The 26,160-nt window shown below is 46.1% G+C and overlaps 7 protein-coding genes across 10 annotated transcripts; 4 read left to right on the top strand and 3 right to left on the bottom strand.

Annotated features, from left to right (window-relative positions):
- Positions 1 to 152: 152 nt before the first annotated feature.
- Positions 153 to 6,345, top strand: LOC105701009 (integrin beta-PS). 3 transcript variants are annotated; one of them, XM_012427389.1, is made up of 11 exons: positions 153 to 313; positions 369 to 718; positions 1,698 to 1,870; positions 1,951 to 2,227; positions 2,303 to 2,531; positions 2,602 to 2,686; positions 2,765 to 3,412; positions 3,506 to 3,820; positions 3,906 to 4,106; positions 4,173 to 4,679; positions 4,834 to 6,345. In XM_012427389.1, the coding sequence occupies exons 3-11, from the start codon at positions 1,700 to 1,702 to the stop codon at positions 4,900 to 4,902; spliced, it is 2,502 nt and encodes an 833-aa protein (XP_012282812.1). In that variant the 5' UTR covers positions 153 to 313; positions 369 to 718; positions 1,698 to 1,699; the 3' UTR covers positions 4,903 to 6,345. The 3 variants fall into 3 exon arrangements, with proteins under 3 accessions (XP_012282812.1, XP_012282811.1, XP_012282814.1); XM_012427388.1 differs by lacking the exon at positions 369 to 718; XM_012427391.2 differs by lacking the exons at positions 153 to 313; positions 369 to 718 and adding an exon at positions 725 to 1,596.
- Positions 6,346 to 7,352: 1,007 nt separating this feature from the next.
- Positions 7,353 to 12,143, top strand: LOC105700867 (reticulophagy regulator 2). The gene is made up of 6 exons (XM_012427093.2): positions 7,353 to 8,615; positions 9,372 to 9,497; positions 9,576 to 9,672; positions 9,918 to 10,068; positions 10,143 to 10,271; positions 10,478 to 12,143. Exons 1-6 carry the CDS (start codon positions 8,365 to 8,367, stop codon positions 10,747 to 10,749), a joined length of 1,026 nt encoding a protein of 341 aa, XP_012282516.1. The 5' UTR covers positions 7,353 to 8,364; the 3' UTR covers positions 10,750 to 12,143.
- A 175-nt stretch (positions 12,144 to 12,318) lies between these two features.
- LOC105700866 (tRNA methyltransferase 10 homolog A) lies at positions 12,319 to 13,959 on the bottom strand. Its single transcript, XM_012427092.2, has 5 exons — positions 13,565 to 13,959; positions 13,157 to 13,460; positions 12,930 to 13,076; positions 12,764 to 12,869; positions 12,319 to 12,702 (listed from the first exon to the last, which is right to left on the bottom strand). The coding sequence occupies exons 1-5, from the start codon at positions 13,822 to 13,824 to the stop codon at positions 12,410 to 12,412; spliced, it is 1,110 nt and encodes a 369-aa protein (XP_012282515.1). The 5' UTR covers positions 13,825 to 13,959; the 3' UTR covers positions 12,319 to 12,409.
- A 337-nt stretch (positions 13,960 to 14,296) lies between these two features.
- Positions 14,297 to 15,640, bottom strand: LOC105700869 (YEATS domain-containing protein 4). The gene is made up of 4 exons (XM_012427096.2): positions 15,351 to 15,640; positions 14,985 to 15,266; positions 14,725 to 14,905; positions 14,297 to 14,656 (listed from the first exon to the last, which is right to left on the bottom strand). The coding sequence occupies exons 1-4, from the start codon at positions 15,396 to 15,398 to the stop codon at positions 14,484 to 14,486; spliced, it is 684 nt and encodes a 227-aa protein (XP_012282519.1). The 5' UTR covers positions 15,399 to 15,640; the 3' UTR covers positions 14,297 to 14,483.
- A 183-nt stretch (positions 15,641 to 15,823) lies between these two features.
- LOC105700865 (tetratricopeptide repeat protein 17-like) lies at positions 15,824 to 18,479 on the top strand. 2 transcript variants are annotated; one of them, XM_012427091.1, is made up of 5 exons: positions 15,824 to 16,383; positions 17,183 to 17,420; positions 17,488 to 17,748; positions 17,832 to 17,984; positions 18,049 to 18,479. In XM_012427091.1, the coding sequence occupies exons 1-5, from the start codon at positions 16,100 to 16,102 to the stop codon at positions 18,205 to 18,207; spliced, it is 1,095 nt and encodes a 364-aa protein (XP_012282514.1). In that variant the 5' UTR covers positions 15,824 to 16,099; the 3' UTR covers positions 18,208 to 18,479. The 2 variants fall into 2 exon arrangements, with proteins under 2 accessions (XP_012282514.1, XP_012282513.1); XM_012427090.1 differs by having other exon boundaries at positions 17,117 to 17,420.
- LOC105700868 (NECAP-like protein CG9132) lies at positions 18,462 to 21,084 on the bottom strand. The gene is made up of 3 exons (XM_012427095.1): positions 20,837 to 21,084; positions 20,209 to 20,605; positions 18,462 to 20,129 (listed from the first exon to the last, which is right to left on the bottom strand). The coding sequence occupies exons 1-3, from the start codon at positions 20,920 to 20,922 to the stop codon at positions 19,839 to 19,841; spliced, it is 774 nt and encodes a 257-aa protein (XP_012282518.1). The 5' UTR covers positions 20,923 to 21,084; the 3' UTR covers positions 18,462 to 19,838.
- Positions 21,085 to 21,325: 241 nt separating this feature from the next.
- LOC105700863 (ATP-dependent RNA helicase DHX8) lies at positions 21,326 to 26,152 on the top strand. The gene is made up of 12 exons (XM_012427088.1): positions 21,326 to 21,599; positions 21,686 to 21,771; positions 21,862 to 22,641; positions 22,711 to 22,952; positions 23,042 to 23,346; positions 23,454 to 23,883; positions 23,943 to 24,201; positions 24,287 to 24,777; positions 24,860 to 25,192; positions 25,272 to 25,475; positions 25,557 to 25,737; positions 25,822 to 26,152. Exons 1-12 carry the CDS (start codon positions 21,506 to 21,508, stop codon positions 26,041 to 26,043), a joined length of 3,627 nt encoding a protein of 1,208 aa, XP_012282511.1. The 5' UTR covers positions 21,326 to 21,505; the 3' UTR covers positions 26,044 to 26,152.
- The last annotated feature ends 8 nt before the right edge of the window (positions 26,153 to 26,160 follow it).

The raw sequence follows: 26,160 nt of genomic DNA, 5'->3' as shown, positions 1-26,160 counted from the left end.
CGGCGCTCGTGTCGCAAGAGTCTACTATGCTCTCGGAGTCGTGACCACTTTCTTCTCTCCGTTTCGACGCGATGACGACACGTCTCGCGTCATGCATTCCTCCTATTCTATGGTCGGCAGCCTGTGCCCGATTTTTCCCAGTTGGCTCTTGTCCGGTGAGGTCGCAGGTTGCTACCGCGGTCGCATAGTGAGTCGGCCGCCTCGGTATACACGGCTTGCCTTTTATGGTGATCCAGCCTGTGGAGGAAGCTCGGCCGCGGGGACTGTGATGTTCTAGAGGGAGCTCGGGCAGCCGGTCCAGAGAAACCCGAAAGTAAGGACTCGCCTCTTGGACCCTTGAGAGAGAAATCCCGAAATATTTATTTCAGGCGTCGAAAGTCAGGACTAACTCGGTCCGAGCGCGGCGCCCCGTAAGTGGATATGCGCCCCTTTTGTAAATATAAAGATGACGACACCGCGTGCTCCACTCCGGATGGGATTGCGACCCTTTCGAGTGCAAGAGAGAAAAGGCCATCTCTCGCAGGATTCTTCAGGCAAATTATACCTCAGAGAGGTTCCTGGAACGGTGAAAAAGCTTCCGTGCGGCAGTAGGAAGTGGTTCCCGATTCGCGGGCTGCGATCAGCGACGACGCGTGGGAGAGCTGGTTTTCCACTTCGGCCGCGCCTAAATCAACCACGGAAAATTAAAATTCCTTTTGCCTCTGGAAGGACCACGGAGGTGTGTCTTGATTTGGGATGTTAAAATGCTCCCAAGACGCGTTTGGAAAGAACAGACGCCAAATCCCTCCTGGCATTGTCACGAATGATATCTTCTCATTTGATGGTTCTCTGCACCTCCTTTTGTAAGAGTGCATAATCTGCAGGTCTAAACAAAGTTGAGGTATAAGTGAATGGGCTCGTCGACGCGACACGGATTTTCTTTTTTTTCTTTTAATTGCTGGCAATGTCGAGCAACTCGTCAATTTTTTTAAACGGTCCTCTCCTGAGAGATGTCTTAGTTTAAATAATTTAACCTTCTTGTTATCATGGATGTAACGCGTTTTTGATAAGGTATACCCGTTTACTTTCTTTCTTGCCTTCTTTTGATTTCTACTTTTGCATAATGTGCGTTAAGGTTTTATATTAATATAAAAATCTATGCAAGGGTGATCTAGAGTCCCTCGTTCAAAGTAATTCAAGGCAATAAATTTATGACACGAGAAGGTTGAGTCGATCCTACCAAGAAAATGTGAGTCAGTGATTTAATAATAGAGATTTCCTTACGTGTTAACGTGTGGAAACACAAGCAAGCGATTGGACAGAACTCTGGTGATTATGCTATGAAGTTGTATGAGTAAGAATAAGTGGTCGGTGAAGGTGCTTCAAAAATATTTCAGTACGTAATTATGAGTGTATGGTGGTGGCTAAGAGTCTACCTTCTCTTATTTATTCCCTTGTTTTCTCTTCATAAGTTTTTCGGATAAATGGAAATATCGTTTACTTTCTTAGTTTATTTCTTGTAATTATTTAAGATAAATAGAAGATGAGTTAAGGAAACCCCCGAGGCAATAATGCAATTTATCGAGTTCTTATAAGACCGGTACTATAAATAGACGTGTAAGGAATGGTTGCTGTTTCTTGTTAATAACGATATTTGGCAGATTAAAACGTGTGTTTTAATAGGCATGTAATGAATAATCTGCATTGTGTGTTGACAGCAATGTTGAGTAGCCTAAGATGGATCACCGCTTTGATGGCGGTGATGCTGACAATTACTATTAAGGCAAACTACCCACCACCGGAAAGACTGACAGGAATGAATCCATGCATCAGCAAACAAACATGCCACGAGTGCATACAAACTCCTCATTGCGCTTGGTGTGCAGCTCCTGTAAGCAAAACATTCCACACGAACGCTAATCTATTAAGTAAAAATAAAAGTATTTATATTATTTGTAAACCGTTTTTTAGAAATTCTCTGAGAAACGATGTTTCCTGCCAAACATCAACACCAAGATCTTTGCAACCTGCGAAGAGAAATATACCTGGAATCCAGATAATGTCTTTAGTATGCTAAGACATCGTGATCTGACCAAAGGAGGTTATGGGAACAGAGGATCGGGAGGCTATAGTTCGTCCAGCTCATCCAGCTCGGCGAGTTCATCGAGTTCGACGCAAATAAAGTCTGGAGGGAGACAAGAGGCAGTGCAGATCTGGCCACAGGAGGTTAACTTAAAACTCAGAATAAGTGAGGTTTACTTTAGAAAGGAAACATTTAATCCACTAGACGGCAAGGTTTAATGAGAACTTTCTAACCTTGTAGACGAGGCATACCGAATGTCGTTTGCTTACTCCCAAGCTGAAGATTATCCCGTTGACCTCTACTATCTCATGGACTTAAGTAAGTCTATGGAAGATGACAAAAAGAAACTGTCAGACCTGGGACAGTTACTCGTGGAAAGCATGAGCAAGATCACGAGCAATTTCCGACTAGGGTTTGGAAGCTTCGTCGACAAGGTGGTCATGCCTTACGTCAGCACGATGCCGAAGGCGTGAGTGGATTGGCTTACAAAGCTTTTAAATTTTTAACAGAGTAAGAATTAATCGTCAAATTATCTCTAGTCTCGCTGAACCTTGTCCCGGGTGTGCCGCTCCTTATGGATACAAGAACATCATGCGTCTTTCCCAGGACACCAGTCACTTTGCAGTTAGTACGATATACATATGTGCACCTTAAAATACCAAAACGAAATGAGATTAAGATTTTTCTCAAATATTTCATTAGGGATTAGTAAGCAACGCTTCAGTTTCTGGGAATCTGGATGCTCCAGAGGGAGGATTTGACGCTATTATGCAAGCTATAGTGTGTCGCAACGAAATTGGCTGGAGGGAGAAGGCTCGTCGACTGTTGGTGTTTTCCACCGATGCTGGTTTCCACTACGCGGGGGATGGAAAATTGGGTGGGATCGTCAAACCCAACGATGGTCATTGTCATCTGGACTACACTGGATTGTATACGCATTCCTCGCTGCAAGATTATCCGAGTATCTCTCAAATCAATTTGAAAGTTAAGCAGAATGCCATTAATGTCATATGGGCTGTTACCGAGGAACAGATCAGCATTTACAAGAGATTGACCAAGCACGTGGAGGGCTCTTTTGCTGGGAAACTTTCCGAAGACTCTAGCAACGTAGTGGAACTGATTAGGGAACAGTACGATGCGATCTCCAGTTCCGTCGAGATGAAGGACACCGCCAGCAGTGCGGTAAAGGTTCGATACTTTTCCAGCTGTCTCGGTGGCGGTGCTCCGATAGAAACTTCCAAGTGCGATGGCCTGAAGGTTGGTACGAAGGTAGAGTTCATCGCGGAGATCGAGGTCACCAGTTGTCCGGCGAATAAGTCAGAATGGAAACAGAGATTCGACATCTACCCGGTGAGTTTAGGATCTTTCGTTCTCTTTTGAGCTGCAATTTAAGAGACAGCAGCAATTAAATTTCACTCGCGATCTAACACTTCTATTTTCCAGGTTGGAATCAACGAGACCCTAACCGTAAACTTGGAGATGCTCTGCGACTGCGACTGCGAACATAAGGGGCATTCAATGTACGAGCCCAAATCGCCAGAGTGCAGCGGGGTGGGCACTTTAAAATGTGGCGTATGCGAGTGTTTCGATGGATTCTTTGGCAAAAGGTGCGAGTGTAGCCCGCACCAGGACTCGACGGGTTTCGACAAGCATTTTCAATCCTGCCGGCCAGATAACACCTCCCTGGTTGATTGCTCCGGAAGAGGAACCTGTGCCTGCGGAGTGTGCGAATGTGAGGAACGAGAGAATCCCGAAGAGGTAATTAAACTCTGCAAAGGTAATACGTACGATACATTCATTCCACGTGGTGTAAACACGACTGACAGGAGATATGACTTCGTAGACCATATCGGGCCACTTTTGTGAGTGCGACAATTTCTCGTGCGACCGTGACAAGGGTCTTCTGTGTTCCAACCACGGTACCTGCGAGTGTGGCCAGTGCGCTTGCAATGCCGGCTGGACCGGACCCTCTTGCAACTGTAGATCCTCTAACGATACTTGCATCGCTCCGGGAACTACCAATGGAGTGCTGTGCTCGGGCCACGTAAGTCGATACATGGCGAACACTTTTTCGGAGTTGCGATAGCGATTCTCGTCAACGTTTGTTTAGGGAGACTGCATCTGTGGCGAATGCGTCTGTCACGTCGAAGGAGACAATACTCGCTATTCCGGCAAGCATTGCAACAAGTGTCCGACATGTCCCAGCCGTTGCGAAGAGTTGAAAAGTTGCGTACAGTGCCAAATGTACGGTACCGGTAACTATAGCAATCCCGAAGACTGTGCCAAAAATTGTCGAGAGTTCGTGCCGGAAGCCGTCGAAGCGGTCACCGTCGACGTGGACAACGACGAGGTGCCCTGCTTCGGCACCGACGAAGACGACTGCAAATATAACTTCGTTTACTACTACAACGAGACCAACTGCCTAAAGGTTAGGGCACAGACCGAGAGGGAGTGTCCGCCCCAGGTGTACATGCTGGGCATCGTCCTGGGGGTAATCGCCGCAATAGTCCTTATCGGCCTGGCTCTTCTACTTCTCTGGAAGCTCCTGACGACAATTCACGACAGGAGGGAGTTTGCGAGGTTCGAGAAGGAGAGGATGATGGCCAAATGGGACACGGTGAGCAACTCTTGCTTAATTTATTTCACTTAAGTACAAAGTAAATTGCTCGTTCCACTGAATTTGTATTATTTGTTTCTTATCTCTTTAAACCATGTTTAACCGTGTTAAAGGAATAATAGTCGTGGTCAAATGTTGATTTATCTCTTTGCAGGGGGAGAATCCAATTTACAAACAAGCGACGTCGACATTCAAGAATCCAACGTACGCTGGGAAGTCTTAGAGAAGATACGGAGCGGCACCCTCGAGGCTTCCAGAGAATCGTCAAACGCCGCAAAGGTGTTATAAGGCGTGTAAAGTTAACCCCGCGAACGGAAGGGATCCTTGTTCGCGTTGCACAAAGGACTAAACTATTTATACGAAGTAATTGAGAATCGAATCGATTAATATAATTCCGTTAAGCCATTACGATGTAATACTGCCATACTACTTAGACCGTTGACGGACGTCCAGCGACCGAGCTTAAAGAGACGAGACTCTTTGCTCCTTTAAACTTTTATTCTTGTCGATTAAAGCGCACGAGCTGACAAAGGGGGAACGCTGAATGGTCGATTGACGCGTCACGCCAATGGATCATAGTATCTATCTAATTATTTAACGTAACTCAAGAAACGGAACGCCTTTCCAGCGGTACTACCCTTTTTTCTTAGTCGGTCCCATTAACAGTAGACCGTATTTACTTTTTATACTTACCGATGCGAATCGAGTTACGCTTTTGACGACTGTATAGTTGTACGTGTCATGTGCCTTGCTATGCTGTACTTTCCACAATGTGCCGAAACGTTCTCTAAAGAGACCCTTTGACCGAGGTGCCGACAATTATACATGGGCAGTTGTTCCATTGTACGTCTTGGTGTACATTTAGAAGAATTAATGTGCCCGTTATTTGACGTACGATAATTATCCGCCCCCCCCCCACTAGAATTGCTCCACGTGAAAGGTCCTGTGGAGGCCAAACCGTGCTTCGGAATTATTCCAACTTGGTCAGATTCCGAGTTTCCGTTGATAATAAATTATTGTTCTATGCGCGATTAATGATAGGACCGAAACTTTCGTCGCGAACGCACATTCGTTGTCGCACAATGAGACACTCGTCACATTAACTTCCGTTCACTTTTAGATTATATCATGTATAATATTGTATAGATTATTATGCATAAGAGGTGGAGAAACGAGATCGTACGTCGAAGGTGAATAGAAGTTAATTAATAGGACGTTCTCGTTGAACCTCTCATATTTACATTTATCACCTCAAACATTACAGAAATCATGAGTAACGTAAGAATGTCACGTGTCCGAAACATCCTCATAGGCTGAGTAACTCGACGTCGTTTCCTGTGGAAAAAAAAAATTGCGTGTCTGCGGTACGGATAGTTTTTAAAAAAGTGCTTCAGTTGCGGGTGACCAAAAATTGTCGCAGGCTTTTTTTTAAGGAATCAATCTATGTATTTTCTTTGATTAAAGGTCCACGGAAGTAACGTCGACGACTCTCGAACGGTCCCAACGACTCCTCGTCGATCTTATACCGTTGTACTTTTTAAGTGGTTGCGTTTTACTCTAAGTTTGGATGAAAGCGATCTGGTGCGACTAAGAACTCATCTAGAACTGACCGAATGTATGAAATTCGTGAAAAAGGTATAATAAAAGTTGTACACTAATTAACCTACTCTTGTCCGAATCTTTGCCGCTTATTCCAATAAAGGGATTTTTTGAAGTAATTGGGAAGCCAACGGGCGAAAACAAAATAATTTACATGAATTTTATTTCATCGACCTTTGGAAGTATTAAGATCGTAACGAAGCCGTACACCCGATCGTGGAAAAATAGCCACGGGCACCTCAAATCATCGAAATAACGAAACAAAGAACGATTGTCAGATTTTTGTCCAGCAGGTGGGGTACCCAGTCCAGGAGGAGTAAACCCGAAAAGTGAAAAATTACCGGCATAAAAGGAATTGCAGTTGGACCTGGTGAAAGGGGTGAAAGGCCTAAACGATCGCAAGGAAGGTCACGAGCATTCGCGAGTGTTCGCGAGCTCGTCAAAATTGGATCGAAGCCGTCGACTCGACAAGAACGGGCGCTCAGAGAGGAAGCGAGAGAAAGGAGTCCTGCGTCAACCAGGGCCGTGCCAAGATCGTTAAGAACGGTCTACGAAATCGGCCGTCAAAACCCGTCAAAACCCGTCAAAACCGTGGCGGACGATCTTCGAAAATGGCGCGTCGTTCGTTGTCGCTAGCACTTCGTCCACGCGTCGCCCCAACCACGCTCATATATTCCCCTCTCTTTCACCTAACCACAGTTCCTCTCGAGCCTGGAATGCGAAACGCTCCGCGAAAATGAATTACCTTTCTTCGTCGTAATTTTCTTACGGTCTACGAACATCCTTTTAAACGGTTCTCCGTCTCCCTTCCTCTCGGTAAGACAGCAAGAGCTAGAAAAGGAGAAGATGACACGGAAGATCGGTGAACGTCACGGGGCACTCGCGTCGCCGGGTCGCCAGTGGTTGGACGTCGGTGAGAGGGAAATTCGATCGGGTCCGAAAAGGAGACCCTGCCGACCAATCAGCGCCGACCGGCCGCATGGTCCCCGACCGCGGTTGGTCCCCGCGAAAACGCGTCGCAATTTTCGTCGGCGGGCCGACGGGGCCGGCGGGGCCGGCGGGGCAGGTCGGGAATTTACGCAGTATTCCGTTATCCCGTGTGCACGTCGTTTCACTCGAGTCCACTCGAGTCGGAGTCTTTGCGAGCGTTTCTTCGGCGCTGTTCGGCGCGTAGCGACCACGGTCATCGAGGGCGTCCCGGGACTCGCTGGAGAGGAAGGGGAGAGAACGTAGTCGCGATCTGCGCGCGCACGCGGTGTGACCGCGAGGGAGAGGTTAAACGCTCTCGACGGTCGCGGCGTAGATCGAATCGGATCGAATCGCGGGGGGTGAAGCCCAGGAGACAGGCCCGAAACTCGTACTCTCACGGTGACGATTACGCCGCGAAACTTGCGTCCAAGTGCCGAGAACGCCAGAAATAAGGAGGAATCCCGACGGGTGCACCGGGGTGTCCCCGCGGCGTCTGTCTTCCGCTCTGTTCCGCTCTTCGTGAGTCGGCGGATGGGTCACGGCACGGTAACTCGTTGACACGTGCTAAAAATAATCCCCCGAATGAAAGCGGGCGCTCCGGCTGTGGCATGCCGCGGTGAATAGAATATTTAAACGACCACGCGAAAAAGGCGGAGAGGGCGGACAAGGCGGACCGCTCGAGTGTCAAAATCGCGAGCAATTGCGAGCGACGCGCGAAAGAAAGGACGAGCCAAGGGAAAGCGCGAGGAAGCGGGACGGAGAGTCGCTACGAGGTTCCTGCGAAGTCCGGCAGAGCGCACCGCTTAGGGGTGTCTTCGTCCATCTCTGTCGTTCCCCGCGAGTCGGCGGACAGGCCTCGGCACAGAAATTCGTTGTCACGTGCTAAAAATAATCGTCCGAAAGCGAGAAAGGCAGAACCGAAGCGAGCGCACCCATAGCGTGTGTGCAACATGTCGAGGAAAAATCACGGGATTTAAAGGGCTGCACTCGAGGAGGCGCCTATAGGGGTCGCGAGCGGGTGGGACAAAGGCCGAAAGAGACGAAACGGGCCCTGCAGGTCAAGGCGGCGCGAGCGAGAGAGAGACGGAGCTACGGCTCGAGCGAGAACAGGAAGGAGATGGAGAGAGATAGAGCTCCGGCTGTTGCAACCATGGAGCGGGTGAGCGAAATCGTGAGGGCTCTTCAGTGGAGTCGCGGTGGCTTCGACGAGGATGTCACCGAGAGGAACGAGGAGGCTAAACCCTGTCGCGTCGAGTGCCGCGACCTGGAGGCGTCGCGACGCTTATACGATATTCTGGAGGGTATTTTACTTTGGAAAAACACCGTTAACAGCATCTCCGTCGTAGTAGTCTTCAACCTCTTGTTCTGGTAAGTCCTGCATCACAAAAATGTCGAGCGACGAAGAGCCTCCCTTGAAATAGAGCTAACGAGTACATATCGTGGGAGTATCGGTATTTTCTACGTATTCGTAGACACGGAACGAGATTCGGCTTGGGCCTGTTTCGAAGAGCAGGAGAATAGGGAGCAATTTACATAATTTTAAAAGTCACGTAACTAAGTGCCGTCTCGTTAGGTCGAGGTTAGCCAGGGACAATAGGATATTTTTTGCTTGATCTATTTGCTAACGTTTCGTTGGGTCGTTTTCTTTGTTGCTTTTGTTTGTGCGGCGTCATTTCGTCTTTGGTTGGTTCTTGGAACACAGGAAACACTGGCTCTTAATTGAACTTACCACTGGAAGCATCTTTATCGACGATGTATCGAATCGTTTACCAAGTTGGGATACCAATCAGTATATTATGTTGTTAAATAAATCATGACTTTGTTTCGTGACGACAAAGAACATTCGATCGTAAGACGTTGCTTTACGGTGGGACGAGTGGTGCATTTGTCATGTTTTCCCAGGTTGCCCGACGTGAATCCATTATGCTTATTAGCTCCTAATTAATGAGGTGACTTGTATTACTTAATGCAAACTGTCCATGTTTTTTATGCAAATGAAAAAGAGACAAAAGAGGGTAATAGGGACATTGTGTTTACGTACCTAAATTAAAGACGAAATGTCTCACGGTGTTGCAATTTCGTAACATGAAAAATAAATTTTAACTTTGTTTGTTTGTTCTTAAGGGGCATCGTCGTATTAGAGATCCGCGGCTTTGCAGCAGCCAGCAGTGCTGCGCTGGTCGTGGTCCTCTGTTACAGCACCCTGGAGGCACAGTCCCGAAAGGAGGACAAAGCACCAGGAACCCCAGTGTACGTCTTCGATGTTTATTTCTGATGTGTATTTTTTTAAGCAAGTTTTTTACATGTGTCCGTGTTACACATTTACAGATGCCGAGCAAAGACCGAGCAAATTGACAAAATTGCGCGGAAGGCCAAAACAGCTCTGGAGAGTTTGAAACAACTGCGAAAGGAACAGCCTGGTGCAGTGAGTGGTTTCTTTACCCTACAAATCATCTCCGTTTCGGTCATTGGCCTTTTTTTTTTTTCCTTTACATTCATATTCTTGCAAATGTCAATGGTCTTTCCCATTCTTTTCTATTACTGATCTTTTTAACACATTGCATGTCATATAACCACTGGTGGTCGTTTAATCCATTGCCATAAAGGCAACTGTACAACAGGCAACGCGTTAAAAGCTGTTAAAATGGATTACGACTATTTTATTTTCAGTTTTGCGTAGCAGTTTGCAGCGTCTCTCTGGGACTTTGGCTCATTGGACGTGCCATAGATGGTGTATTGCTTGCGTATACAATATGTATGAGCATTTTATTGGGGCCTGCACTGTTATTGCAAATTCCACATAGAATTACATCTCCTAAAGGTAATCGACAAGAAAGTTATCACGCGTAAATAAATCGTTTCTAGACGTGAAGTAAAGCACATTGAATCTTCCAGAATGGGACAGCGAGATAGAAGAATTTCTACCAGCCGTCACCGAGGACAATTTCCAAGTACTAAAGCGAGCAGGAGAATCGGGAGATAATTCTCTGACACCACCTGGAGTAACTCCTGCATCTCAGATCGGTAAGTCTTTGTAAGATCAAAGTTCGTTCTAATGACTCGGCCCAAGTACATCGTTCAAGACAGATAAAGTTACCTGCCTTATATTTTTTTATTCACGATTTGAATAGAAAATGTCCCGCGTAATTTTCCATTTGTAGTCTAAATTAATCGATACTAAAAGAATCTTGTACATCGGTGAAAGGATACATTGCGTCTCGTGTGCTCAGATCCATTTGACGACGAAGAGCTCATCGGGTTGAAGATGCCTTCCCACGAGGAGGGCAGCACGGACGGGCTGGAGTTGTCCGAACTGGAGCTAAGTACTGGGGACGCTGAAGTGGATGGCATAAAGTTTCGCAGTGGTCACTTCGAGAGAAGTTCCTCCTCCGAGGAGGAAGCCGAGCTGCAGCCTGAGGCCAAAAAACTGCCCAGCCACAGTGAGGACAGCGACAGTGAATTCGAGATAATAGACAGCCGCGAAGTAGCCGACGACGCCTGATGGCTTGCTCGTGAAGGAGAGATCCTGACATCGGCGCGTACCGAGCTGGTACGCAGATTCGCTGGCTGCCTCGACGCTAACAAGGGAGAGTGTCGGCGTCGTCGAGCAATTCTCGCGGGGATTGGAAAGGCGAGGTTACGAAAAACCACCGTTTGTTTCTCCTTTAATGCATATATGTACACACACATATATATATATATATATATATATATATATTCTTTCTTAACCTTTATGGCACTTTGAAGCAGCCAAAGGCACTTTTCAATGACAAGTTAGGCTCTCCTGACTGGTCTTTACTGTGCCAGATGCTTCCCTTGTGAAGCAGAGTTTTATACGCGAATTTTCCTGGACTAAAAACGTGGATTGCATGCGAGATCCTAAGGGATATTCGTAATTCGAGGCGATTTTTAAAACAGTGGCTTAATTAAGGCATTATTCAAAGATTAGGCTTTACTACAAACAGATCGCAAGTCTTTGATGACGAATCTTTTTTAGTTTTTGCGTTGTAATTAGCGAATAGGCTTTCCCAAAGAGCCAAAAGCAACCTTTCTCGTCTTGGAGATACGAGGCATGTAAAAATGAAATTTATATCTTATATTCGTAATGGCTCATTGATTTCTACATCCTAAGAAGTAACCCATTGTACAAGTGAGTGTTTTCTGAGAATCTTCTATCTCCTTATTTATCACAATTTTAAACGAAAATCAAAATTAAAGATTTCATTTACGCGAGGAATAAGAACAGTTGTATTCAGTTGATGGGAGAATTTCAAAACAGCTTATTTGACTCTTCATTTCAACTGCTAGTTTCACATATATGACTGGATAGAGATAATATCACGAGGAATTAAAAATTAACGAGCACCTGATTGCCCTGGAAGGTCATCTACCATACACCTGGAAGTTGGTGAGCTGTGCTCCGAAATCCTAACCTCTGCTCCTCGACTGACAGTCTTCCATCATTGAATCCTGCAGTGTGTAATTTTTTTCACTTCGGCTCTCCAATATCTCGATGATCCGTTGGCCGGCGATTGAGACTGTCGAAAGATAAAATTAAAAATCGCCAATGGGGAAAACTGTATATTTGTATGGATAGTCTCGAGCAATCTCGAGCAATCTTATAAAGGTGTACATTGATGCGTTTCAACGTCTTGAGATCGTGACGTCAGGTGAACCCTGCGGTGGACCCGTACACATCGAAACGCTTATAGATAAAATTTATTTATATATATACACATATATTAAAAAAATATATATATAATATTTGAGATAAGTAGTGAAAATCGTATTTAATATTTTTAAACAACCGACAGGATCATGTCCCTTATCGAAACAAGGTGGGATAATAGAAAAGAGTTCACACATGAAATGTACAATAAGAGATCTTGAAGTGGATGACGAAGTTTAATAAATAATGTAACCTTTCCGATGGAACCTTTCCATAACTAACCCGAATAGTTCCAAGGAGTAGAAATATATATTCGTGAAAACACTTTACATCTCTGCGAAGAAAAAAATCGGTATCTTTGATACCTAGGCCCTTTAGTTACCTTTACAGTTCTTTTTCACACTTTCTTGTGGCCTTCCTTGTAGCTTCGATTATATCCTGCGATCACTTTTTGTATAATCATTTGACAACTTCACGAGTTAACTTACCGTCATCAACAATTACTATCATTTATAATTCCACCGTTTTCCATGATCACCTCTGTTATTTTAGAATTCTGACCACCTTTTTCTTTTGTATCTTGTTGAACAACTTCCAAATTCTTTACCTCCGTTTTGACAGGATTTTGATCTTTTTCATTTGCATTTTTATGAATAATTTCTAACTCGTGTAAATTATCCATTTTTTTAGGTAAAATTAGTTGGGCATTCTTTCTTTCTGGTAAAACTTCTATGAACGCTTCCTGCCAGGTTTTACCCTCCGATACCCTCAAGAGAATTTCAAAAACTAGAGATAAAAATACTTCAGTATTTATTCTTTAATATATATGCAGTCCATGAACTCTTACCGTGATCTATAGTCAATACTTTTCTTGTGTTCATCTTCAAAAATTTATTTAAGGGAAGTTGGCCATGTCTGATCCCAACTTTCACTGCCTCGTTATAACAAAGCCCCTGCAGAAGAAGTATTAACTTAGAAAATTGCCAATGGATTTGCAAACAATTTTTTTTTACCTTTCGACTATTATGATCCACTAAACCACCTATCACATACACAGAATCGTGGTCTAATTCTTCTATAACGTTTTCAGATTCGCTCGTCAAGTACACTATCTTGTCTTTTGGATACACCTTCAGGTACGGTTCTTTACAGAATTTTACCTACATATCGATGGGTTGTTAAAGTGACTATACAGACACCCTTGCTATTTATAGGAATTGATGATGGTTGTTACACTTACATCCCAGTTCTCGTAACCATTGTGCTTTTCCATTTCGAGTAATGAGGGTCCATTGAAGTTTGTAATGGAAAATTGTATTGGAGCATCTGAGCGCCTGTTTAATGAGTAACATCTCAGAATTTGTTTTGTTAGCTTAGCTAAATCCTTGCCAATCATCAGTTCATCAAAGGACAAGTCAATGGTAACGGTTAGTTTACATAGACTTGCAGCCATCGTTCTATTTTTCAAAGCTATTCTTGAGAATCCCTTGTTCGTTTCACGCTCCTCCTTGAGCTTCTTCTTTCGCTTCGCTCGTTCTTTCAGCCTACACATGATATTTTAATCTTAGAATTACGTCATACACAAAAACTACATCTCAGTCGTACCCTTCAAATATTCTATTATGTTTTTTGAGATTTAATCAATTACCTTTTTAAGTCCTTCCGTTCATTCCACATTTTCAACTTTTTTAATTTCTTTAAATGCCGTTTACTCAACACTATCTCGGGGTTTTTAAGGTTATACTCCACGTTATCCATAACTTTCTTCTCACTACAAACGACATCCATAATCTTCCCTTCACTAGAAATTAAGTCCTCGTTGCATCTCTCCCTATTATGATCCGATTCATTGACTCCTTCAATCGGTTGTATTGTTTCCATTGGATTTACTGCGAGAACGTCATTCATAACCTCCAATTTCTCATCGGTACGACCCTATGAGGTCAACACATGTAATCACCTGTTACCACAGCTGTGAGTTCATTTTTGATTTATACAACGTGAAAATTAGCGTGAAGATTTACAAGTACAGAGGAGACATTACAAAAATAATTCCTTGAATGGATTGGAATTATCTTTGTTTTCTAGATTTAGTTTGATAAGGTTTATTCCATCAGAATTATTGTTTATTACTTTAAATATCTATCTTTGCATTTAAAATAGGGTTTAAGCTCAGCTTCCTAACCCCATCAAGCTTGTAAGCTATGGAAAGACGGGTAGCCAGATCCTCTTGTCTTCAGAACTTAACGATAAATTCTATAAGTTGATCATTAAGTCCAGTCATTGGTTATGTAATGTAAATAGGATATATTTTACTATTAATGGACACAGAATGTACAAAATTTATTCGACATATAAACTTCTTGTAATTTTGTTAAGTTGCTTATGCCTTGTACAAATTACTTAATATCTCTTGTTTTTATATTTTATACATTGATTGAAAAAGTTTATCCATGTTAAGAGAAATATAAATTTAATTCTATGCTGAGAAAAATACTGCAGCACGGTGTTTCTCTTAATTCACAGGATGAAAACATGTACATACATTTATAGAAGCCACAATGTCTTTAAGTTACTGGTAAGCAACCACCAGTTTTAGATATCTTAGCAATCTCTTCCTTAAATTTAGCGATTGTCTCTTTGGCTAGAGTCAGCTTTTCCTTAAGATCTATTACCTCGTACCGTATTCTATTCCTTGCCTCCATTATTGCATTTAGGGTTGCATCTTTTTTTACCTCGACTGTAATAAAATGATAACCAGCTGGGGATAGTTATAAAAACTTTATCTATAAAATTAGTGACACTTACAATCGGTATCGTGTCTCCAAGCACCTAGAGTTATAGGCCTCGTAGAACTCAATAAATGTTGCATATATGCTGTTGGGTCTTGAAAAACAATTTCCTCGTAAAATTCGGAAACCAAACTTTTCTTGCCAAGCTGAATTTCAGGTGTAGATTGAAATAACTTTAAAATATGATAGATTGTGACCTACGACAAAGAGGTGGTATTTTCAATCGTTCACGATAATAAATTTAAGGGTATCAATATCAAAGATGCGTCTATTTACTGATCTCTCATTAGGATCGTGAAAATATATCTTGACGACGATCTCAAATTCTCCCCAACCGGTTTCCGTTAGTTCATAAGGTGGCTTTGTAACTATTCTATTTGGATTGTTGTAACTTTCGTGCAGTTTGAAATGGACTTTCTTCACATACGTCGACATATCCTCATTTAAGTACGGCTTTACGTAAACAGTCCACTGATGCGTGTGCCCGTCTTCCTCTCGTTTCTTACCAAAATAGCGAGCCACATTGCCATATACTATCGGTTTAACTATGGTAATGCCCTGTAAAAGAATTTAAGCTTTAGCCTTAAACGATGGATACCTTGACTTCAAACCATTTCCTTAGTGTAAAATGTTATATAGTACTTTTACTCTGCCACCAGAATCAGGACCAAAATCGTTCGTAGAAGCCATTTAGTCATCAATATTTAATAAAAGTTAATTGAAATATTCAACATTTGCAGTATCCACTGTGATTCGTTTTTATGTCTAGAAACCCTTCGTCACATTATTTGAATAAAAGGCCATCGTAGGGTTGATAATGATATAATCACGTAACTGCAACCAACAAATTTTTATCTTTCATAATCTTTCATAAACAATGAAATGAAGAATCTTGGTTATTTAATAATTCCGTTTGTTTCGGGCTCGCAACTGTTCGCAACCAACCACCGAGTTTAAATACAGATAGAAAGGTGCATCTTTAGAAGCATCGGTTACAGAGATGGCAGCACCTTCCAATACCTATCAAGAGTGGACCTTGGTTGTTCTCATCTCTGTCATTTTATATACTACGATAATTTTTGTACAGTTGGTATGATAAGCCAGATTGCAGGCGTTGGCAACGCTGATCCAATAAGGTCCAATAAGGTCTGATAAGGTCCGACAGCAAGTGTCGGTACGAGCTGCTGCTTCGGGAGAGTCAGGGAGAGTTAGGGAGAGTCGCGATGGAGCGTCGTTGTTGTCGTGCAATTCCTGTCTCACGACATTGGTGACTTGGGTCAATTTTGCCCGGGCCCGTACCCAAAATCGCGCAGCGACCTTGTCGAGAGTTCGGGACAGCACTGGGTCGAAAAAACGTTACGAACCAGCCGAACCAATCACAGAAAAAGAAAATGAGGCCGTATACACGGATCGCGAGCTACGCGCTTTGGTTCCTGGTGCTCCAGGTCGAGCTCACTAATTCCGGGAGTTCTTGGAGGTTGAGTGCTGATAAAGTGGTTAAGGCGACCGAGTTCGTTCCTTCGCTCGAGGAGGACCCTATTTTCGACATTCTGGCGAATAGCGTCAACCTCGGCAACGGTCAAGGTTGGAGCAAAAGCGCTGTACCGAATGAGAATGGGATGCTGCAGATTTATTGCAACGAATGCAATGGTTTTATGCCTGGAAATTTCGATCGGTAAGAAACCCTTTTCCAATTTCTTGTATTTGGTGTCGCAAGCAAGACTACGGTTTCCGTGGCGCCAAGGCTTGACAGTTGATTATCGTACATGATACGAATAACACCTCAAAGGAAAAATTGATATCTCAATTAGTTTGGGAGATGTTAATTATTTTCTTTGATTTTGAATATTTTAATTTTTTTTAAATATCTCAAATACTGTGCGAGATACAGTAAAATTTCACATAACCTTTTCAATAGAAAATGTGATTCCCTAGAAGAAAGATGATATGCATTTTGATCGTGTCTTGCATATTTTTTTTTTAGACATAATGGATTTAGTTAAAAATATCTATTGACAACGATTAGTCTTGGCACCAGGGAAACCTTAGTATCCCTGTGTTGTGGAATGATTTGTTGCATTACGAGCAACTCAAGGGTGGTAGGGAGTCGTTCCGTTTAGCGTCATCTTAGGGGGACCGACTGGAACGATCTTCGTAGAACATTCCCTTTATGTACCCAAGTTTTGGAATGTCTTCACTTTTATAGATTCCTAAATATCCTTCTTCCCAGTATCGTTTGCATTATCGAAAATGTTTTTCCTAGTTTGTAAACTGTGTGTACGTTTTTAAACCGCATCCAACCGCGATTTACCTGACGTAGTTTTCTGTTTTTGCCCGTAGTTAGTGTTTGCGCGCGGCTTGCCGTTCTTTCAGCGTTAAGAAAGCCCTAACTTTGGTCCCCTTGGCAGAAGACTCTCGTCTTACGCTTCAACCGATACGACTAATACAACCGATGGCTTTCCGGTGCCCTCCAGGGGCTTGAGCGAACGGTTCGCCCATGTCGCCAACCGAGAGTACGACGACGTTCTGGATTGCGGCAAGCCGGTCAACTTTACGTACTACGACAACTTGATCGGAGTTGCCAACAGGAATAAACATCCATTAGTGCCAGAGCCTAACGTGGCCCTTATCTTTAAAAAAAAAGGAGCCAAGGGTATCGTAGACGTCGATATCAACTCTCTGGAGAAGCGATTGAAGAAGGCCAAACGAGAGGTGACACATTTTCTTCTTAATCGTTTTAATCCACATTTTATATATTAAATCAAACGATCTTCCACAGAAACCAAAGTCTGTCCAGTTGTACAACCAGATCGGCAACTTTTGGCGTATAAAGGGAAACGCACAGAGATCGATCGAGTGCTTCAGAAGAGCCCTGGCGGTCTCACCTCACAATGCCGAAGTGCTCTTGAACTTGGCCAGGGTGCTGCTAATCCTTCAATACTTGGACGATGCGACCTACCTGGCCAGACGATCCTTGGAGCTGTTACCTCCCGAACGCGATGCCTGGGAACAGTTCCTCACGTTGGGACAAATATTCAAGGTAACGTCCTCCGGTCTCCCATGCCTCGACTTCGATTCGGGGGCCCAACCACGATTGACGGGCAGCGGTCGGTTCCTTCTCAGGCATACGGTCACTTCCAAGAAGCAGCCATTCACTTGAGGCATGCCTTGGAACTGAAGCCAGATTTGACGGATGCCGCGGAGGCTTTAAAGGAGGTGGAATCCTTACCGGTAGCCAGCATTCACGTTTACACCTTGCTGATCATCGTGTGCCTGGTACGACGTTCTTCCCGTAATCTGGATATTACTTTAAGGGTGGAAATAATAAACGATCCCGTAGGTACTCGGAGTGCTGTTAGTGATCTTGAGCAGCGGGGAATGCGAAGAGGACTCGAATCCGAACGGGGATCAAATGCAGCGACCGGTTCAGCGCCACTTTAACCGAGCCATGGCGATGCGTAGCCTGCGTCTCAACGTATCGCGCAACAAACGCTGCTGATGATCCATCCGCTCGTTCGATCCCACGAGATCCATCTCACGCACCGTAATTCATTATTATTTATAACATGCATGTATCATTTACGAAGGGTCGCGCGAACCTTTACGATAAGCCAAGAAATAATACAAAGTTCAGTAGTGGTCGACGACTCGTTCCACCGGACGAGCGAACGATACCCCTCCGGTGGAAGCCGAATATCTTCGTCCGGAACCGGTCCGAAGGAAACTGGCAGAAATAAACCGTACCAAGGGAGCTTGGGTTAACGAGGTTTATTCTTAGGCTTGGATTTATTTTGCTAGGTGAAACGTTAACGACCTAAAGTAACAATATTATCCGGTTCGTTACATAAAGCACGTGAACTATGGGTGTACGGGATACATTTCCCGATCCAAAGCTAACGGGGAAGAGACTTTGTACATCGAGCCGAGAGCTAGTCGGAGTCCTAGCCTCTCCTAACCTATTCGATCTCTCTTCCGACTCCCCGTCCTGCGTCGCGACGCCACTCGACGATTCGTAACTCTCGTCGAAGATCTATATCCGAACCAAGTCCGACCGCGGCTTCCTCCGCGCGTCCCGTAACCTCGATCGAACCTTGGGATCTTTGCACTCGCCTCGTGAGTCGCGAGCTACGCTTCGAAATCTACCGTTCCCATTGCTACTCGACGTCGATTCCAAACCTCATCTTAATCGACCCCTTCTCGAGGTAAAGTGCCCCGCGCGTACAGCGACCGACCAACCTTAAACTAAAACCTAACTTGACGATTCGAAGCTCCGCGTCGGATGGGACACGGGAAACGAGCCGAAAGGGGGAATGCAAAACGCGACGCGCACGAGCGTATACCTCGATTTAGGCCTTTCCCTCGAATCGGCGAGCGTCGACGCGACTTGTACCGAGCGGTAGAGGCACCTCGAGCACCTCGAGCACCTCGAGCACCTCGAGCACCTCGACTCCGGTATGTACAAAACGAAGGTCGAAAGCTACGGGTGTTCCCTGCCGAAGAACCCAAAGGGACGAGGGTCCTGCCATTTCCTTCCAACCTTCCAACCTTGGAAAATACTGTCGCGATAGGCACGAGTAATACTGCCGTTTTATCGATGGAATCTAGAACGTGATTTGTATGTACATACGTACACCCGGTGTTGGGAATTCAAGCTCGGAGCAGCGTCGAAGAGCTCGATCGAGTCACGCGGAGTCACGTGGAGTCACGCGAGAGATCCGGAACGACCGCGGGCTAAACGGTACGGAGTGTTTTGCTTCCGACGGGAAGTTGGTTTCGTCGCCCGTGGAGACGAGCAGAGTACCCAGGACCGGGTCGGTCGATGAGACCGCGAACGCGTCCCGACGAGGCGAGGAACGGTGGAAAGGTAACGCGGCAAAGACTACCAAAATATAGAGGCATAGATTACGTTCGAAAATAACGCGTGGAAGTCTTCACGGAAAATGGAACGGTTCGGGCCGTGGCCGAACGAGCATCGGGTGAAATCACCTCGCCGAGATCGTGCACAAGGAAGAGGGCCGCTTGGCGCTCCTCGGATCGCCGGAGCCCCATCTACTCGCGCCCGGAGTAACCGGGCCCGTGGTCCCTGCTAGCCAACGTTCAATCGAATGTGCGCACGATCGTTCGCGACCATTAGAACTGTACCCAGCTCGCATTGGTCGTCGTCGCGGCGGCGGAAGCGGCAGCGGGAGCGGTGACGGAAGCCGTCACCTGCGAGGACCGAGACGCGCTGGCGAACTCACCCCACTCGGAGCCGGTCAACGGCTGACCGGGTTGGGCCTGCGTCGGCTTGTGCGCCGGAGACGACGTGGGCGTTCTCGCCGGTGGCGGGGCGATTTTTACCCCTCCCGGGGGAGGTGGGAGACCCGCTCCCGCACCTGTGCGCTGCTTCGACTTCGAGGCCACTTCCGCGCCGTCTTTCTTCTGCGAGAACGAGGGAAAAAATATTTGCAAGTGCTTCGAGTTCCAACGTCACGTCGATCGAAGTGGACTTCAAATTTACCGTGATCTTCATGTTTATTTTAATGGTTTCTCCTTCCTTGAACCTCAAATCTAACTCCTGCTTAGGCCTTTCCTTTTCCTTTTCTATTTGCTCCCGATTTTTAAGCCACTTGAAATGATCCTGCAACGCGACGTTCAGGTCGAAACTGTCCGACCTGTCGGAGAACCCGACTCCGATAAAGGCCGACCTGCCGTTGTCGTCCTGAATTCTCAGTACAAAGTATCGGGACGAGTCGGTTACGGGTTCCACGGCTATTCCTGGATATTGTTCGATCGGGCATTTGGCGAACAACTCTCCCGTCGCTTTGTCCTCCAGCTTTAAGGTTACCGTGTCGCCTTGAGATACCAGCCGCATCCGCCCTGTCCACGAGGGCTCCTGGAGGTTCCAATCGGCTGCCCTGGAAACAAATCGTGTCACTGCAACCTGCTTAAGAATTGGCGTAAATTCCTAGTGTACGTTTCCGACGTATGGTGCATTCGATGGTAATTTTTTCCTAAAGAAGGGAAAAATGGTTATGGAAATAGGTTGGGGCATCGTATGACCGGTCGATCGCCCAGAGCATCGGGAATACCGTTAGACGCGAAGGAAAAATACTCCAGGGGAAAGCCAAATCGACGTGGAGGCTCACCGATAACCCCTGCTGGTTGACCTTGGCGGTATCTTGAAGACGAAGACCTCGGACTTGACGAGCAAAACGCTCTCGTATGTTTCCATGCTCGGGAGGAGGTTTTCGTCTTTTTACAAGGCGGTATTCTTTCAGTTAACGGTGTAACGACAACTCGCTCGCACTAGCCGACTACTCGACCACTGACAAATCGAGCATTCGACCACAGCGGGATTTGATAAGCTTTATCTCGAGTCACGCCTCTTACACCCACGCGATGGCGATAGCGTTTCCTCTTTTCTCTCTCCGATCCTTTGTAAACTTTCTCTCTTTTCGCATCGGGTTCGCGCAACAACTGTAAGAGGCGCCACACGAGTCGGACAGGGTCGCGTCATCGCTTCCGTGCTGCCCTCGGTGGAGCGTGCAGGCAGCTCATACACTTACCCCCAATGGCGGCCCAACTCAGGAAAAAAATCACAGCCCCTCGTTCGAAAGACTAATTTGATGGAAAGAATATTTTCCGTTGGGTTGAAGTGATAGTCGATTCTTTTTGTCTGTGGACAACAAAATGGCTACCTTCAGTTGTGTGATTAATGTTGGGCTACATCGGAAGATGTGCAACGGAAGATTGGTATAGAATGCAACGTGATCGTTTCTTTGAGAAATTCTTGATTCGAAGGAAAAATCGAGAAAATGGACGAGGTGGAAAAATTGGAACACCTATCATTGGTTTCGAAGATCTGCACCGAGTTGGAGAATCACCTGGGGTTAAACGATAAGGACTTGGGTAAGGAGGTTATGTTTGTTGTTAGAGTCGCGCGTATAGAGGCATTTAATTAAACATTCGATTGATATAATAATTTCTCGGTTTAGCGGAATACATAATACATCTTGCCGAGAAGAACAACGTCTTTGAATCGTTTAAAAATGTGTTAATCGAAAATGGAGCAGAATTCTCGGTGAGTGTTTTTTTAGAGTAAATAATCGTTGATATACCAATTGAATGTAAAATGCTGCAGTGGTTTCCTATTAATTGGAATTAATTTTAGGACTCCTTCATTGGAAATTTACTTAGGATCATTCAACACATGAAACCAATTAAAATTCCCCCTGATAAGTCTAAAGTATCAAATACGAAGCAAGATGATCTAGCACGGATGTTTCCAGCTTTGGCTATGCCAGACGAACGACCAAAATTATTGTCAATGGAGGAAGAGAACGACGAAGAGGTTGTTCGCGAAGCTACGCTGTCATTGGAAGCGCTGGCACCATCCAATGAAAAAAATAAGATGGTATTGAAAAAAGAAAATAAGTCTAAAGTTACAGCATCCGATGATAGCGGCGAGAAAAGAGACAAAGGTAAAGATAAAAATAAAAGACACGAGTCCAGGGAAAGGAAAGCTCGATCTAGGTCACCGAGTCGCAAGGACAAAAGACATAGGTCGCGTTCGAGAGACAGAAATCGCGATGGAAAGCGTCGCAGCTCCAAAGATCGCAGGAGGTCCAGGTCTAAAGAGAAAAGAAAAAGATCAAGGTCTCGTGATCGCAAAGATTCAAAACGTAGCAGGAAACACGAAGCGGAACGATCGAGGTCGAAATCTGCGGAGGAACTCTCCGTTGACCCTGAAGTTGGAAAAATTTATTCGGGTAAGGTAGCAAATGTCGTTCCATTCGGTTGTTTCGTACAACTGGAAGGTTTAAGGCGCAGATGGGAAGGACTGGTCCACGTATCTCAATTGCGAAGAGAAGGACGCGTTGCTAGCGCAAGCGACGTTGTCTCCAGAGGACAGAAAGTCCTTGTCAAAGTTCTTAACGTCGGAGGTCAGAAGGTAAGCTGTCGGAAGCAAAAGATGGTAAAGGTAATAGGTAAAGGTAACGATTCGCATCCATCCCATCAGGTATCGCTGAGTATGAAGGATGTCGATCAAGAAACCGGTCGAGATTTGAATCCCGTTGCAAATGTAACAAAGGCCGAAGAAGATGAGAAGCACCTTCGAAACCCCGACAGACCGACGTCGTTATTAGAATTGAGAGGTAATGTCGACGAGGACGAGACCTGCTCTAGGAAACGTGTACAGAGGTTATCATCGCCGGAAAAGTGGGAAATAAAACAAATGCTAGCGGCTTCCTGTATCGACAGGTAAGTCAGAACCGATCGGTACTGCATGATTACGAAAGATCAAGTTTATCTTTCTACTGAATTAATCGGAATTTTGTTATGAAACGTAGAAGCGAATTGCCAGAGTTCGACACGGAAACCGGGATTTTACCGCGAGAAGACGACGAGGAGGAGGACGTGGAGATCGAGCTGGTGGAAGAAGAGCCTCCGTTCCTACATGGACATGGCAGAGCACTCGGCGATTTGAGTCCTGTCAGAATCGTAAAAAATCCGGACGGATCGCTGGCTCAAGCAGCGATGATGCAGAGCGCTCTGGCCAAGGAACGAAGAGAACAGAAGATGTTACAACGAGAGCAAGAAATGGACTCCGTACCCACTGGTCTCAACAAGAATTGGATCGATCCCCTCCCAGAAGGTAAATGATCGCGAACGCTATCTTAATCATCGTCGTAATCGGTCATTGACAAGATCCATAAAGCAACCTACTCTTCTAACCGTATATTCCGTTTCTAAATCCTTCAGCCGAGAGTCGCACATTGGCTGCCAACATGCGCGGGATAGGTTTGCAGGCCCAAGACCTTCCGGAGTGGAAGAAGCACGTCATCGGAGGGAAGAAATCCTCCTTTGGCAAGAAGACCAACCTGACCCTCCTGGAGCAGAGACAGACCTTGCCAATTTATAAACTGAGGGATGATTTGGTGAAAGCGGTGACCGACAACCAGATCCTCATCGTCATCGGGGAAACCGGCTCCGGAAAGACAACGCAAATCACGCAGTACCTCGCCGAAGCAGGCTTTACCGCTCGTGGTAAGATCGGTTGCACACAGCCGAGGAGAGTTTCAACGATGTCCGTCGCCAAAAGAGTCGCCGAGGAGTTCGGTTGCAGGCTGGGCCAGGAAGTGGGTTATACGATTCGATTCGAGGATTGCACCGGTCCGGAGACGTCCATCAAGTAAGCAGAAAACTCTCACCATATTGGCCGTTGATCCTAACGTCGTTCCCTTCGTTCAGGTACATGACCGACGGTATGCTGCTCCGAGAGTGTCTGATGGATCTAGACTTGAAGAGCTACTCCGTTATCATGCTGGACGAGGCTCACGAGAGGACCATCCACACCGACGTGCTCTTTGGCCTCCTGAAACAGGCCGTGGGCAGGAGACCCGGCCTGAAGCTGATCGTGACCAGCGCCACTTTGGATGCCGTCAAGTTCTCCCAGTACTTTTTCGAGGCGCCGATTTTCACAATACCTGGCAGGACATTCGAAGTCGAGGTAAAAAACCTGGAGACGGGTTCTCCGGAAGTCCGCGACCACGTTGCAGCCAAGTCAACCAACGTAATACGCTTCGTTCACCCAGGTGATGTACACCAAGGAACCGGAGACCGATTACTTGGACGCAGCTCTGATCACCGTTATGCAGATCCATCTGCGCGAGCCTCCGGGTGACATCCTTCTGTTCTTGACCGGTCAGGAAGAGATCGACACCGCGTGCGAGATTCTGTACGAGCGGATGAAGTCCCTGGGTCCGGACGTCCCAGAGCTAATTATTCTCCCGATTTACTCGGCCCTGCCCTCGGAGATGCAGACGCGCATCTTCGAGCCCGCTCCCCCCGGCTCGCGAAAGGTCGTGATCGCGACCAACATCGCCGAAACGAGCTTGACGATCGACGGGATCTATTACGTGGTAGACCCGGGTTTCGTCAAGCAGAAGGTCTACAATTCGAAGACCGGCATGGACAGTTTGATCGTCACGCCGATCAGCCAGGCTGCCGCGAAGCAAAGGGCCGGAAGAGCGGGTCGCACGGGACCGGGGAAGTGTTACCGGCTCTACACCGAGAGGGCTTACAGGTTAGCAACGTATCCGGGCGTTCCTTTTGCCCCCGCTTGGTTCCTCTGGCTCGAGTGAGAACGGTTCCGTATTCTCGATCAGGGACGAGATGCTGCCCACCCCCGTACCCGAGATCCAGAGGACCAACCTGGCCACCACCGTGCTGCAGCTTAAGACGATGGGCATCAACGACCTGCTGCACTTCGACTTCATGGACGCGCCCCCCGTGGAGTCGTTGATCATGGCTTTGGAATCGTTGCACAGCCTGAGCGCCCTGGACAACGAGGGTCTGCTCACTCGGCTCGGCAGGAGGATGGCGGAGTTCCCTCTGGAGCCGAATCTCTCCAAGATGCTCATCATGAGCGTCCACCTGCAGTGCTCCGACGAGATCCTGACCATCGTCAGCATGCTTTCCGTGCAGAACGTTTTCTATAGGTATCTGGATTTTCCCGATTGGGAACCTTCCCCGTCTTTTCCTAATTTCCCAGTACTTAAGGGATTTGTAAATGTTCAGGCCGAAAGACAAGCAGGCCCTGGCAGATCAGAAGAAGGCCAAGTTCAACCAGGCCGAGGGGGATCATTTGACTCTCCTGGCAGTTTACAACTCCTGGAGGAACAACAAGTTCAGTAATGCCTGGTGTTACGAGAACTTTGTACAGATCCGGACCCTGAAGAGAGCGCAGGACGTGCGCAAGCAGCTCCTCGGCATCATGGACCGGTGAGAGAACGTCGTCGTGGCTTAACGGTCTCGATCGTAGATGTAAAAACATTTATCGAACGTTACGCGATTACTCGACAGACACAAGCTAGACGTGGTGTCCGCTGGCAAGAATACCGTCAGAATTCAGAAGGCGGTGTGTTCGGGCTTCTTCAGGAATGCTGCGAAAAAAGATCCCCAGGAAGGCTATCGGACCCTGGTGGACAGTCAAGTGGTCTACATACATCCTAGCAGTGCTCTCTTCAACAGACAACCCGAATGGGTAAGCCATCCAGGGATTTGGTTAACAATCGGTGGCGTTCGATCAGGGACTCGGTGAAATAAAGTTCCGACCGTGACGTTTCAGGTGATTTATCACGAATTGATTCAAACTACGAAGGAGTATATGCGAGAGGTGACGACCATCGATCCGAAATGGCTGGTGGAATTCGCTCCGGCCTTCTTCAAGTTTAGCGACCCCACGAAGCTTAGCAAGTTCAAGAAGAATCAACGACTCGAACCGCTCTATAACAAATACGAAGAGCCGAATGCCTGGCGTATCTCCAGGGTCCGTAGGAGGCGGAATTGAATCGAAATTGAGGTCAGTAACCTTGGTACGTATCGTGGGTCCTTGGAGTGCGGTAGCAGACACGTCTGTACATATTGCGTAATTTTAATAAATAACGCGTAAGGTCTGAGCGGGTGG

This window comes from Orussus abietinus, unplaced genomic scaffold, assembly GCF_000612105.2.
Source record: "Orussus abietinus isolate OABI.00-Male unplaced genomic scaffold, Oabi_2.0 scaffold9, whole genome shotgun sequence".
Taxonomy (NCBI): Eukaryota; Metazoa; Arthropoda; class Insecta; order Hymenoptera; family Orussidae; genus Orussus; species Orussus abietinus.
The sequence above is the reverse complement of the archived record's forward strand: the minus strand, read 5'-3'. Positions and strand labels throughout refer to the sequence as shown.

Excerpts from the sequence above, each read along its gene's own strand:
- LOC105701009 (XM_012427388.1), top strand. The coding sequence starts at position 1,700 with ATGTTGAGTAGCCTAAGATGGATCACCGCTTTGATGGCGGTGATGCTG. Across the intron at positions 2,532-2,601 it reads GTCAGCACGATGCCGAAGGC|TCTCGCTGAACCTTGTCCCG; the intron begins GTGAGTGGATTG and ends AATTATCTCTAG. Across the intron at positions 4,107-4,172 it reads GAGTGCTGTGCTCGGGCCAC|GGAGACTGCATCTGTGGCGA; the intron begins GTAAGTCGATAC and ends ACGTTTGTTTAG.
- LOC105700867 (XM_012427093.2), top strand. The coding sequence starts at position 8,365 with ATGGAGAGAGATAGAGCTCCGGCTGTTGCAACCATGGAGCGGGTGAGC. Across the intron at positions 10,069-10,142 it reads TAGAATTACATCTCCTAAAG|AATGGGACAGCGAGATAGAA; the intron begins GTAATCGACAAG and ends TGAATCTTCCAG. Across the intron at positions 10,272-10,477 it reads AACTCCTGCATCTCAGATCG|ATCCATTTGACGACGAAGAG; the intron begins GTAAGTCTTTGT and ends TCGTGTGCTCAG.
- LOC105700866 (XM_012427092.2), bottom strand. The coding sequence starts at position 13,824 with ATGAATGACGTTCTCGCAGTAAATCCAATGGAAACAATACAACCGATT. Across the intron at positions 12,870-12,929 it reads TGGATCATAATAGTCGAAAG|GGGCTTTGTTATAACGAGGC; the intron begins GTAAAAAAAAAT and ends CTTCTTCTGCAG. Across the intron at positions 12,703-12,763 it reads AGTATTGACTATAGATCACG|TTTTTGAAATTCTCTTGAGG; the intron begins GTAAGAGTTCAT and ends TTTTATCTCTAG.
- LOC105700869 (XM_012427096.2), bottom strand. The coding sequence starts at position 15,398 with ATGGCTTCTACGAACGATTTTGGTCCTGATTCTGGTGGCAGAGTAAAA. Across the intron at positions 15,267-15,350 it reads ATTCTGGTGGCAGAGTAAAA|GGCATTACCATAGTTAAACC; the intron begins GTACTATATAAC and ends ATTCTTTTACAG. Across the intron at positions 14,657-14,724 it reads TTGGAGACACGATACCGATT|TCGAGGTAAAAAAAGATGCA; the intron begins GTAAGTGTCACT and ends ATTTTATTACAG.
- LOC105700865 (XM_012427090.1), top strand. The coding sequence starts at position 16,100 with ATGAGGCCGTATACACGGATCGCGAGCTACGCGCTTTGGTTCCTGGTG. Across the intron at positions 16,384-17,116 it reads ATGCCTGGAAATTTCGATCG|AAGACTCTCGTCTTACGCTT; the intron begins GTAAGAAACCCT and ends TCCCCTTGGCAG. Across the intron at positions 17,985-18,048 it reads TGCTGATCATCGTGTGCCTG|GTACTCGGAGTGCTGTTAGT; the intron begins GTACGACGTTCT and ends ACGATCCCGTAG.
- LOC105700868 (XM_012427095.1), bottom strand. The coding sequence starts at position 20,922 with ATGGAAACATACGAGAGCGTTTTGCTCGTCAAGTCCGAGGTCTTCGTC. Across the intron at positions 20,606-20,836 it reads TCAACCAGCAGGGGTTATCG|GGCAGCCGATTGGAACCTCC; the intron begins GTGAGCCTCCAC and ends ATTTGTTTCCAG. Across the intron at positions 20,130-20,208 it reads AAATAAACATGAAGATCACG|AAGAAAGACGGCGCGGAAGT; the intron begins GTAAATTTGAAG and ends TCGTTCTCGCAG.
- LOC105700863 (XM_012427088.1), top strand. The coding sequence starts at position 21,506 with ATGGACGAGGTGGAAAAATTGGAACACCTATCATTGGTTTCGAAGATC. Across the intron at positions 22,953-23,041 it reads GCGGCTTCCTGTATCGACAG|AAGCGAATTGCCAGAGTTCG; the intron begins GTAAGTCAGAAC and ends TATGAAACGTAG. Across the intron at positions 23,347-23,453 it reads GATCGATCCCCTCCCAGAAG|CCGAGAGTCGCACATTGGCT; the intron begins GTAAATGATCGC and ends TAAATCCTTCAG.